General features: G+C 45.9%; 1 protein-coding gene across 1 annotated transcript in view; it reads right to left on the minus strand.

The window, feature by feature from the left end:
- LOC117881742 (calcium-activated chloride channel regulator 1-like) overlaps positions 1-12,574 on the minus strand; it is a 35,588-nt gene extending 23,014 nt beyond the window's left edge. Inside the window, exons 1-5 of the mRNA XM_034779373.1 lie at positions 12,351-12,574; positions 10,920-11,060; positions 10,337-10,487; positions 8,595-8,712; positions 5,723-5,900 (exon numbers count right to left, since the gene is read on the minus strand). Coding sequence (XP_034635264.1) covers positions 5,723-5,900; positions 8,595-8,712; positions 10,337-10,487; positions 10,920-11,060; positions 12,351-12,500 — 738 coding nt within the window. The 5' untranslated portion in view covers positions 12,501-12,574. The remainder of the gene's footprint in view (positions 1-5,722; positions 5,901-8,594; positions 8,713-10,336; positions 10,488-10,919; positions 11,061-12,350) is intronic.
- Between the last annotated feature and the right edge of the window lie 824 nt (positions 12,575-13,398).

Consider the following 13,398-nt stretch of genomic DNA (forward strand, 5'->3'; position numbering starts at 1 on the left):
CTTTAATCCAGCTAGTTTGTCTATTGATAGAAGTAACGATGTGGCAGCATGGGCTGTACAAACCCACCCAGAACCCTGGATATATACTCCACATTGCTAGCCTGCACCAGTGTCCATGCCACCATGTCTTCGCTGCTATTTTTGGCCTTGCTAGCTAGATTAAAGCTAGCACCAATATGCGTACCTGAACTTCTGTCATACCTCTGAGTGCAGTGTAGACATACCTGTATTTAATCAGTGTTGTAAGGATGCCCTGGCAATGAAGATATCATCAATAAAGTTCAAAGTTATCTAGTTACTATGGAGTCTCAGTGAATTGATACATAAGGCTTTAACTCACCTGGCTGGCAGGAATACTTTTAAAAGAGGATGAACAGCTCGCTGTGTCTGTCCCCCCTTGCTACTCCCAGCAGGGCAGAATGTAGCCCATAGAATATTTTCAAAGCTCCAGAAGTAAGGTGCGGAGTGTCTCTAGCAAGTTGCTGAGCATACTCAATATCCATACATGTTAGTGAGAGCTTAGCACATCACAGGATTAGACTGTCACAAAGGAATAAACCTTCTCAGTGTTGTAACAGAAAATGCCCCAGCTGGGTAACTTTGTTATCTGACCCAAACGGGAGCAAAAGTTTCCACAATGTCAGGGTATTTCCATACACCTGTGATGGAACAGATAGGCCCCACACTGGCAATGAAAGGGTTAATGAGAACCTATGGACTCAGTTGGCCCCACCCCACTACACCAACAGCAAATGTCAGGCATGGAGAGAGGAGCTAAAGGAAACTAAACTCAGGGCTTCCCAGGAAGAAAAGCAGAACTCCGCTTCTCCAGAGAGAAGCCTGGTTGCAGATCAGAGTCTAAGCCAGCTTGCTGGCCTGACAATCTCCTGTTAGAAGGGCCAACCAGCTCCTGGGGGATCAGCAGAATTAAGAACTGTTTGCAGACAATCCTTGAATAGAAAGTCTGGGTCCCACATAAGTTTCATTGGACAACTCTGTTTTGAGTTTTGTTTTTTGTTGTTGTTCCTGATTCCTGTGGAAGCGGTAGGACTCAAGTGAGCCTTGGCCAGAGGGCAAAAGCAATGCTACTTTGGACCTCGTAGACATAGCAACATATCGTCAGAGACCTGTAGCTAGATGAATCATACCCTGAAGGGCCACAAGGGGGCACTACAGAGGCAGCAGAACAAACTTGGGCAAGAATACAGGCACAGATCTAGCACCAGGGGAAGGGAAGAGGTTGGATATTTAAAAAAAAAAATCAACACTCTCGGAAGAGACTCCCCAGCAATATGCATGTGGAGCAACTACTGAAATCAACGGTGGAGCAGGATACCCACCAACACCAGCAGCAACAGTGGCTCCTAGCAATGGCCACTCAGCAGCAGCAACTGACTTGAGACTTAGCTGCTCAGCAGCAACAGCGACAAAGGCTGGTGCAAGAGGGCGTGACCTGACTGCAGCCTCCCACAATGGTTAGGCTTCTGCCATGGGTCTGGTGGACATGGACCTGGCCTTGGCCCTGGTACCAGTCAGATTCATGAAGATGGGGCCTGAAGATGATCCAATGACTTTTCTTGAAAATTTTCAATGGGTGGCAGTGGCAGCATGGTGGCCGCTGGAGCATGAGCAGTCTTACCAGTTACCTACTTGATCAGGACAGAACCACAGGCTGTCTATTGTGGGCTAGACCCAGCGATAGCATGGGATTATGCCTCCGATAGCAAGGTTTATGCCTTTGGCAAGGTGGCCATTTTAAACTCATTGGATATCTCTAGGGGCCTGGTCCTGCATGGTGGCACAGAAATTACAGGACTTGTGCTGGTGGTGTGGGATGGGTTGGGAGCTCACAGGGCAGGGGACTGATAACAAGGTCTGGAGGGCCTGGGATCAGGGGCTGGCGGGAAGCACCCTCCTGCAGTACCTGCTCAAGAAAAAACCTAGAGGCGGGCAATAAGGCTGCCCGCACCTCCTGGAGTACACACTGGGAAGTCTGAGGGGTGGAGAGCCCTTTGTGCTGGCCAAGCATCAGGGGATCCACCCAATCTCCCCAGTTATAGTCCAAAAGGTCTCCAATTCTGGTCATTCCTGCCAGGACCAACCTCTGATGTACCAAGTGGGACTCCGCCACCTGCAAACCAAATTGGGGATTGTGTAGTAGGGCCTCTGTGAGGAGATCTGCTGGTGGCCGACACAGACCTGGTCACTGAAATCAGCTTTCAGGTCTGGAGGAGATCCTGGTAGAAGTCTTGCAGAAGACCCATTGGAGATAAAAGAGCTACCAGTCATATTGGATTCCTCAGATGTGGTGAAGAAAGGCATGCGCCAACGTGCTCCATGCTGAACTACCTGCACCATAAAGGAGTCTCTGCAGGGCCTGGAGGCAGAGGAGATGGACCTGACTGCAAAGGTAGAATGGGATCTGTCCTTCCTTCTCCAGGGGAAGACTCAACACTCCCCCCAGAGACACAGAGCAGTCCTGGCCAAAAGAACTCCAGAGCTAACCTCTGGAGCCAGGCCAGGATATCCCAGGCTGGGCTTAGAGTGTTGTGCCGGTGCCAGAGCCTGGACAGTACCAGCTAGTTGAGCACCAGTGCCCTCCCCCACAGGGAAAGGCACTGGAGCAGTACTGTTCACCTCCTCTGCCGCTCAGCCACCCTGCCCTTCAAATCTTGCTAGTTCTCCAGCAAAGAGGGATGGGTGGCAGCAAGATAAATGCCCAGATAGAGGAGCGGCCCCACGCTCCACCAAATGACCTGAAGCATGGGTGGGAGGGAACTCGCTACCATCCGTCCCCAACCACCAGGCCAGAGCTCTTGAACCACTTGACTGGAGTGGAGGAGGCCACCGAGTAGATAGCCTGTCAGGCCTCCAACCGGCGACAGGTCACTGAGGACATACCACGCGGAGATGTCATCAGCATATGCTGACAGGACCACCTGCAACTCTGGCTCATGGAGCACCCACCCTGTTAACCTCCTACAGAGGAGACGGAGGAAGGGCTCAATGGCCAGAGTGTACAGCTGGCCTGACAGTGGACATCCTTGTCACACCCTTCGCCTGAAGCAGACAGGTTCGGTCAGAGTCCAGTTGAGCCTGACCAAACACTCCACGGATGCATACAGGACCTGGAGAAAACCCACAAATGGGGGCCTGAAGCTGAATGCCTGCAGAGTGCCCTGGAGATAAACATGTTCCACCCTGTCAAACGCCTTCTCCTGGTCAAGGGACAGGAGGGCGAATGACAGACCATCCCTACACCCACGCTCGAGGAGGTCCGGGACCAGATAAAGATTGTCGAAGATAGGATGGCCAGGGATGGTGTAGGTCTGGTCGGGGTAGAGCACATCCGCCAGCACGGACGCGAGCCGCAGCAAAATGGCCTTCGCTGTGACCTTCTAGTCCCTGCTGAGAGATGGGAGGCCAATTCTGAAGGTCACGGAGGTCCCCCTTCTTTGGTAGCAAGGTGAGTTCAGCTTGCCTGCACAACAGGAGAGTCACCCCACTTCCTAAGGACTCAGCCCTGATGATGGCAAGGTCCAGACTGAGGACATCCCAGAACATGTGGTATAACTCCACAGTCAGTTTTATTTATTAGTGGGCATCTGATGGAGGACTTCTGAGAACTCGGTCAGAGTGAGAGGCAGCTCCAGCCAGTCCTGGTCACCTGTGCTGACCATCAGGACTCTGTCCCAGAGCACCCTGTAGGCATTGCTGTCGGTTGGACCAGGGAGAAGAGTCTAGAATAGAAGGTCTTGGCTCTCCCATGCATCTCCACCGGATCCATGAAGGGGTGCCATCCTCTGCCAAAAGGCAGGTGACATGCTTCTTAGCCCCCTTCTTTTTCTCCAGGGCATAGAAGAAGTGGGAGCCGCAATCCATCTCCCAAAGGAAATGAATGCGGGATCGAACAAAGGCACCTCGAGCCCAATGGTCTTTGAGGACCCAGGGGAATCAACAGCTGAGCCACTGCTTTGTACACTTAAACACCAATTAATCTCCCCCCAGGGTGGACCCGACAGGGCCTAATTAGTGGATTAGAATGGCCTGGGAGAGGACTAATGAGCAAATTGGCCCATTAACACAGGAGGTAGAAAAAGGCACAGGAAGGCAGTGCAGGGGAGAGAAAGGCAGACTAGCAGAGCCAAAACCAGGAAGGATCTCTGAGTAGAGAGATCCCTTCCCTCTCCTCTCCTCTCCTCTCCTCAGAGAACTGAGGAGAAACTGAAACTGTAAATAATTATGGTGCATGGATCAGTAAGCGGGTGGGAAGAGCAAATGCAAATAAACTGCACTGGGGTGTTTGACAACTTAAGGTCCTTGAGTCTCTGAAGACAGAGAGAAGACAGGAGCAGGACATTGCCCTGTCAGAATGTCAATCTCTTAAAGCCATAGAAAGCTGAGGATAGCATAGGAGCTATCTGTAGCTCATGTGAACCTTCTGCTAGGTGGAGTTAGCAGCAACAAGGGCCAGGTTCAATATCTGAGGTAGGGAGCAGCTGAGGAGTGCATAGTCAGGTTCCAAGGCAGAGTCAGTACCAAGGGTCAGAGTCTGAGTCACATTTTGGGGTCCATATCAGAAAGTGTAGTCCCAATGAAGCTGAGATCGGCCAGCTACGGAAAATCCATGCTGTTCCCTGGACACTTCCTGGAATGCCCCTTAGATTTATATAGGGTGGGGAGCCAATCAGGAGTCATGGGGCTGCCGTCTGTCAAACCCCTCAAGGTGGGACTTCCCATGGTCTGTGTTCACAGCAGGTGATGGACAGTGGCTGGCAGGATACTGCTACCAGTTTGTACCAGGATTCTCATCTATTGTGCCCTTTCTCAACAATCTGCTCAAGAACAGCAGCCCGAGAAAGATCCGTTGGACGGAAACCTGTGAGAAGGTCTTTCAGCCACAAAAGGCTCACCTCTGTAGGGAGCCCATTTTATACAGCCTGGACTTCACCAAGAAATTCCTCCTACACACTGATGCTTCTGAAGCTGGATTAGGGACTGTCTTCTCCCAGGTGGTTGATAGTGAGGAACATCCCATTCTGAGTTACAAATTGTTCCCAAGAGAGGCCTACTCCATTATAGAAAAAAAAGACTTAGCTGTGAAATGGGCCATGGAGGCACTCCAATATTATCTTCTTGGCAATTAATTCACCCTGGTCGTGGATCATGCACCTCTACGATGATTCCATGCCATGAAGGACATCAACTCATGGTGATACCGCTCTCTCCAGACCTTCTCCTTCTGTGTCCGGCATAGGACTGGGTTGCTCACTGAAATGCAGACTTTTTCTCTCAGTAGAGGGGAGCTGCAGGGCAAAGCACTGCCCTAAGTAATATCCTTTGTGGGTGGGTGGATGATGAGGCAAATAGGCCTGGCAGTGAGAAGGTTAATGAAAGCCAGTGGATCCACCTCACTATACTTCAGCAAATGTTGGACATGGGGAGGGAAGGACTGGAAATGTTGCTCGGAAAGCAGAGGGGAAGCTTTTTGGGCAGAGTACTGGGTGGAAAGAGGCTTGGAACTGTGAGCAAAGAAAATACCTCCTGTTTTTTGATTCCTATTGTCTTCAGAGTAACAGGACTTTGTGTATATTCTTTGTAAACAAACAAGATTGCATCAAAGAAATACTTTACTCCATAACAATTTCTCCTAATGGAAACAACCGACAAGACTGCGAATATTGGCTATCCAATTGGTACAAAAACCAGTAACAATACTTACAGAAGGGAGACTTTGCATGTACATTATAGATGCTGGGGAAATTTGTGTTTTATATGGTATAAATTTACATCCAGCTTCATACAGCTTTGTCCGTTGATCATATTTGCATTCTCTTGTGGTGCAGCTGTTTCCCATGCAGCTTTGGACTATATATTGACCAGTGACATCAGCCGAACATCTGAAGGAAGGTGAGATTGAAAGAGGCTTAGCTAACAAGCCACATATAATCAACAAATAATAATCTGTTATTTATTATTTGAATCATGATGGGCCCAAAGCCTCCAAACATGATTGGCATTAGTTAGACACCATGGGCAGCGGGTGAACCACGGACTTGGGGAGGCTAGCCCTCCGGCTGCCCCATCCCTTCTGCCTGGGGCCCTGCCCCTTCTGCTCACCTTCCCCTGCTGAAACCCAGAGGCCTCCCCTCACTAGCCCCGGAGCACCCAGTGGGCGGTCAGCACGCCCCACCCCTCCAGGCCCAGAGTGGCACGCAGGCCTGCGGGCAGGCAGCTGAGCACGGCCCCCAGCGCAGAGGAGGGCGGGTAGCACGCCCCACTCCCACAGAGCACCAGTTAGGTGGGCAGCACAAGCACCGGCTTCAGCCACTCAGAGTCCCTGGCTGCAGGCTGGCCCCCAATAGCCCCAGCCTTGGTCAAGGGCCCTGGAGCCCTCCCAAGAGTGGGGTCCGGAGGCTCCCACCCAAGGTGGAGGCAGAAGAAGCCCCTGCTCGTGTCACAGGCCCCCCACCCAGGGCAGGTGGAGGGACCCAGGCTCCCCACAGCTGCCCGCTTAGCTCTCCTCAGAGCCGCATTCTGGCCATTATAAGAGCCCGGTGGGCAGCTGTGGGCAGGTGGAGGGTTCGTGGCTCTTACCGTGGCCAGGCTGCAACTCTGAGGCTCGCCCCGGCTGGAGCTGGGTTGGGGAGAGTCATGCAAGAAGCTGTAGGAGCTGGTGCAGAGTCACGGACCCTCCTCCTACCCCAGGCAGCCAGGCAGCGGGCACATGGTTCGGGGGCTGATCTCAGCCCTCCCCACCCCCCGCCCACATCCCGGGCAGATGGAGGGTCTGCCACGGCTCCCCACAACTGCCCGGGCTCCCTGGCTGGACTCCATGCTGGCCTGGCCAGGGGCTGGCGCTTGAGGGGGGAAGAGGAGGGGAAGGGGCGTGGTTTGGCCAGGCCCGTCCACTTTCAAAAAATGGGAGGGCTATGGCCCCAGGGTCCTCCCTTGTTCCGACACCACTGGCCCGGGGTCCCAGCCACATGAGAAGGAAGAGTCACAGCAGAGTGCAGCCGGAAGCAGAAGGGGGTCTAGGGGAGGAGTGTGGGTGGGGCCATGCTGGCAGTTTGGGTAAGCTTAGCTTCCTGCCTTTGATACCCGCCGCCCATGTTAGACACCATCTCTGCTCCAAAGACTGTACAATCTAATTTACAAGTTGTCACAATAATAAAATACTGGTAGTTTTTTTTCCCCAGAGGCATCCTCAAGAAATTATTTATAGTTGTGTGTAAAACACCATCTATGTGAAGAATAACAATGCAAGTGCCTCCACTAGTCCATCAATATGCCTCAATTCAGACATGAAGGACCCTCTCCTGAGGTGAACGGGTACTACACTCTCCATGCCCGTTCAATCACTGTCTCTGGGACGGAGTTCTAGGGCTAGAGCTCACCCAACATTCTGATCACTAAGGTACTAGCTATTCCCCCTGGAGTGGGCTTAACTGAGAGATGGGTGCTCAATGGCTTAATTAGACACAGGGCTGATGTGCTAATGAGAGCAATCAACCCATCAGCTGGGAGCAGTTAAGAGGCAGGAAGGAAATGCAAGAGGGAGGATGCCAGGAGATACAGGGGCACATGAGGAGATCTTTCCCTCTGCCATCCCAGAGAGTGGGCTATGGGGAAGTTTATGTACACTAGGATGTTGCTGCCCAAGGCTGTACTGATGAACTGGTGGAAGGGACCTAATAAATAACACACACATGCTTATAAACCTGGAAAGTGTCCAGCCGGTTTGCAGTGTTTGAAAGGGCGGAGCAGGGAGCCCTGTCACAGTCTCCTTCAGTGGTGACTGCCAATTAGAGTGCCAATTGCAGTACAGAAGTTTGGTGATGTTGATACTTGTCCATTAGGAATTATCCACACAGCAATTATTTCATATTGGTCAACAAGTGACTGGCAGATGGTAATGTATTTTAGGCACTACCAAACGCTTTCCAGTTCAGACCAGTGCCCAAGAGGTGAAAAGTTCTGTATCCCATTTCAAACCCACTGAGATATCCAGTCTCACTCTGTTTTTTGTTTCTCATTGACAGAGCTGTACACTAAAAAAACCCCACTTAAATATGCAGAATCTAGAGAACATTATCATAAGATAGTAATAGCACTAAAACAGGGTAATAATGGGGGGTGTACTTTGACCATGTCCATTTTTAATATTTAAATAACACTAAACATGAACTAGTAGAAATGTTTTGGAACTTTAAGGATCCCCCACAGAGGAACTTGAGAAAACATTCTTATTTACTACATGCTAACTGCTATTTGATAAAGCCAGGGTAAATCAAAACGTAGAGAACGGTAACTTATATCTGTAATTGCACCTAAATTAAAAGCTCATTTAGTGGTAAAAATGTGATGCAACACAAAATGATAGTGATAATTCAATGAGACTTATCTGTGGGCAGCAATATTGTTAGTTAAATATTTTCCTATAGCTTCTTTTTTAATCCTATGAACAACAACTCAACAAGACTCTTTGCAAGGGGCTCAAAGTACAGACTGAACACAGATAACCAGTATGTGCCAAATATCACTGAGCTATTTACAATTTCATCAGCTGAAGACAAAATATAAAACATTGGTACCTAGTTGCTTCAACATTTGCATTTCCAGAGTTTCCAGACACATAGAAAGGTGCATCGTTATTATATTCATCAAAAACTCCCCAACGAAGATGGGCCCATTCATGGACAAAGACTTTAGCTGTGGAAGAGCAGGAGCATATGTGAATTCTAAATACAACACTTTACAGTTTACTTTATATTTCCATAGATCATTTAAACAAATTTAGGCCCAATCCTACAATCGCCTCTGCTTGGACATACCCCTGTGCCCACACAGGATTCACCATGGGAGCCGGCTGGAAACCCAAATAGATCACTGTGTTCAGATTAACCCTCCCAGAATATTAACAGACCTAAAGTAAAGATCTGTTTCCATACAGTAGCTTCTGACTATTCCAGGTATCAGGTAAGGTTTCTCATGTTACCCATGTCTTTTAAAATCATAATTCTTGGCTCTTATATAACACAAAGGAAAAGGTGTATATTAGAAAACCATAGAGAAGTTAGTTTAACTTCAGTCCAGGGTAAAACTAAGGATTATGTAGATAGTTGAAGGCGGAAAAAGTGTAAAAGATTAGACAACCAGAATACTTTTGCAGAAAACCAAACTATCTCACCAAGACAATCTAATCCTTTTCTTGCAGGTGTTGGTAAAGCCATTGACATGGAGAATGTATATAATGTTGTCTAACTAAAGCTTTCAAATAAAGATGGGCCAAGGAAGCAGAGCTCAACTTAGATTAAGTTTAAGCCAGAATTCAAGGTTTGAGTTCAATGCTTCACCCGGCTAGAATTTGGGTTTGTATTTGATTAACTAGAATCCAGCGAATTAGTCTAAGGAGATTTTAGTCCCAAACTACCAGAAATCTGATGAGAAAGACCGTTCTTGTGAGATTTCCACCATTTTAGGCCAACAAACCTCTACATTTTTGATCCAAGCTAATGCAGGTTTGTCTTGGATTTGAATCCAAATAACCTTGCACATTTACCAGGGTTCAGATTTGAGGGACGGTTTTGACCTAGCTCTGTTTTAAAAGAAACACATAAATGATTTATTCTAACTTGTGTATGGACAATATATTGGTTAAATGGGCATAGGAGAAAATCATTGTTAATGACAGCAGGTTACACTGCACAAAACTGAGAGGACTCTATTGGGTTTTTTTATTTGCTTATTAATGGCCTCACATAGGCAATGCCTATGGAGTCAAAAAATGTGCTGATGAAATCAAAATGGGAATATTGTTAATGCCTTGTGAATGTACACTTACAAGAAGAGTAGTTGAGCAAATGTGACTTTCAGAAGTTCCAATAAAAACCTTCACGTCCTCAGAGTAGGATCCGCTCATGAGAGTTTGGTCTATTCTAGAATCCTTTGGGACTGGTTTTACCTGCATGCTCACCAGGTTACACCCACTGCAACTCAGATTAGTTTACTGCACTGGAATGTTAGGATATAGATTATTTCCAAGTCAAAGCAATGATTTATGAGGAAAAACAGCCCTCATTTACTGTAAAATTATTAGCCAGTATTTTCAGAAGACTGGTCATTTTAGGTGCCCCCATTTCTGAGTGTTCAACTTAAGACTCATCCAGGGAGCCTGATGTTTAACACTGTGTGAAAAAACAAGCTCTTTTAAAGTTTTGCAGGTTGGGCAACCAAAAGGGAGGCATCTCAAATCACTAGTCACGTTGGAAAATCTCGGCCATTGCATATTTATAACAACAAAAGCAGAAAATTAAGGTCCAATAGATGGTGCTACCTCGTGATCCATAGATGTTATACAAATTGTCATTTAACAGGAAGTCGGGAGTGAAATGAATGTATCGTCCCTTTTCCCCACATCCTCCATATTGCAGCGTGTAGGGATCATCTCCGTACTTCAAGTAAGGATTAGCCACGATAACATCTGCCTGAAAATAAAATAGCCCTTGTTTAAAGAGCAGCAGGAAATGGAGGGTGGCAGATAGTTCTGTTGAATGGGCTCATCCTGCAGCTTTCACTCACGGAACACCCCCATTGATTGTTTCCCTGGGTAAGGACGGCAGGACTGGGCACTAGAGGGCATTAAAAATTCTAAAAAGAGCAATTTATATTCCCTCGTTATTGGAAAAACTTAGGGCTCGTCTACATGGTGGGGTTGGGCTGATTTCTAAAGTGCAGCACTACGTTAAAGTGCATTAGGGACCATTTAGTGCACACCAGCAGGGTCTACAAGGATCAATTACTGAGCAACACGTTAGTGTGTTTTAGAAATCATACCTCCATAGTGTGCATTACTCCACCTTGTAGACAAGACCCTATGTCATAAGAGTATGAACACAACAAATACTTTTGATACTTACCTTATCATATGACTCTGTTTTTACACTTAAATACTCAGGTTTTGGCAGCCAATGCAGAGGAATTATAATTTTTACAGCCTTGAAAAAAAATCTCTGTTTTGTAGCATTGAACAAGTAAGTAGAAGCCTCTTTGACCATGGTCTAGTAGGGAAAGAAAAGAAAAGAGTTATGAATTAAAAATTGAACGGTAGAGGCAATGAGTAGTTTAGCTTTGCCAGGAAACAAGGGTACATAAAGTAACATTAAATAGATGAAGGCATAGAAAGAAACCAACCTTGGCTAAGGGAAGGGCTGGGACAGATTATTTCCCTCATGGAGCCTGGACAGACCAAATTGTAACTCTGAAAGACTCTGGAATGCTCCTAGGACAGTACAAATATACACCGCCCCTTGCTCAGGGCTTATGATAAAAAACACAATCTATCCCTTAAAATAAAACTCGAAAGAGATCCTTCCAAACATGAAATTTCCTCAAAAAAGTTACATGGGTTTGAGGTGAAGGATGGTTCTGTCCTAGACCAGTCCTTTTAATTAATCTGTAAAGTGTACTGCGGTGCTTGATGAATCAAATACAATAATAAATAGTAAGTAATAATCTGTGGTTTCCTTTTTCTTCTCCCTGTGATTCCTCATTTTTCTGCTCCACCTCTATTAGGTTCTACTTTCTTCCTGCCTCTACAGTGGGCACTACTTTGTCACTATTTTCCTGTTCCCCTCCTCCTTGCTCCTTCCCCACCTCTCCTGAGTAGTTTGGGGGTCACTAGTTAATGGCTATGCCCTCCTCAGTTTATTGTTCTCTTTACAGCAACTGAATGCTCAATGACCAGATCATGTGAACATGGATCAAAGATCTACACTGTGACACTGAGAACTTAAAGAATAAATAAAAACAGAAATATCATTATATATATATATATATATATGTGTGTGTGTGTGTGTGTGTATATATATATATATACACACACACACACCCATACATATACATACACCAAGGGTTTTTAAGAATATCTGCAAGGACTGGGGGAAAGGAGGGATAAAAGCAAATGGCAAACATTGTAAAGGAGGTGCAGTAATTGGCAATTAAATATCCATGTTCTGGAGATTCTCTAGTCTAAGGTACTCATGTTTTGGAAAGAAGTAATTAAGAAGGAGGTGATACATAGAATCAGCCTGACCCTGAGCCATAATATTCCTTCAAGAGATGAGTACACTAATTTCATTAACAGCAGCACTTGAATAAAAATTCAAGCTAAGAACCAATTTAGTAACCATAGAATTGATCTAGCTCCCACAAAAATGAAAAATAAATAAAAAAAACCCTTGACATTAATGGGAGCTGGAACTGGTCTTTTAAGATTACTGTTAATCTAGAAGTAGAAATAACCTGAAAGTCTGAATATCATTGAATGACAAATATACAAATGTTCTTACCTGTATATTTTTAATGATATTGGGATCTTCTGGTAACTCAGGGTTAATTGCAATAACAATATCCTCATAGCCACCATTTTTCAGCTGTACCATAGAACCTCTCACCACAGGTACTAGAAATAAAAGAACCAAGCTCTTAAACATCCTCATTGTCCTGTTCCCCACAATTTTTTGTTATAAAAATGATGGCACAGCAGCGCTATTTATACAATTGCTTATTTACACAGAAGTGTTTGTATATTTTATGGCAAGTACCAGTATATATGGATGTGCTGTGTAAATCAAGGTTGCATAACTGCATCCAATCTGATGGTGTCAGGTTATATATTAATACACTAGGGAAATTCCTAAAGACTGTAATAATCTAAATCTGAACTATTTCCTCAACCATTTCATGCATCCTGAAGTGACCGATGTCGTGTTGTCATGAATATATTATAAATAATTTATAAGGAATTTAAATTTTACAGTATCACAAATCAACTTGCAAACACAGCAGTTCTGAACTTCTATGAGAAAACTCTGATCAGTACAAGAGCTATGTACTTAGGCCCTCTCAGAGATCCAGAGAGGCCTGGGCCACTTCCAACTTTTGAGGACCCTAGCCACAATAAAAATAAAAAACGAGGACACATGAAAACAAAATAAGGCAACAAAAAACCGAGTGAGACAATTTGAATTTTTTTTATTTAACAAATGCTTTTCTAGCTTTTTTCTGTGCAAATGCACTAATTATTGAAGAAAAATCTAGCTTTTGTGCAATGTTACAGTTGATATTAAGCATGGCGAGCCCATTCAAACACTCTTGTCCCATAGCTGAACATGTCAGAGGGGTAGCCGTGTTGGTCTGTATCCACAAAAACAATGAGGTGTCCAGTGGCACCTTAAAGACTAACAGATTTATTTGGGCATAAGCTTTCGTGGGTAAAAAACCCACTTCTTATATCTGAAGAAGTGGGTTTTTTACCCACGAAAGCTTATGCCCAAATAAATCTGTTAGTCTTTATGGTGCCACCGGACTCATTGTTTTTATAGTTGAACTGTGATA

Source organism: Trachemys scripta, chromosome 8 (assembly GCF_013100865.1).
Source record: "Trachemys scripta elegans isolate TJP31775 chromosome 8, CAS_Tse_1.0, whole genome shotgun sequence".
Classification (NCBI taxonomy): Eukaryota; Metazoa; Chordata; order Testudines; family Emydidae; genus Trachemys; species Trachemys scripta.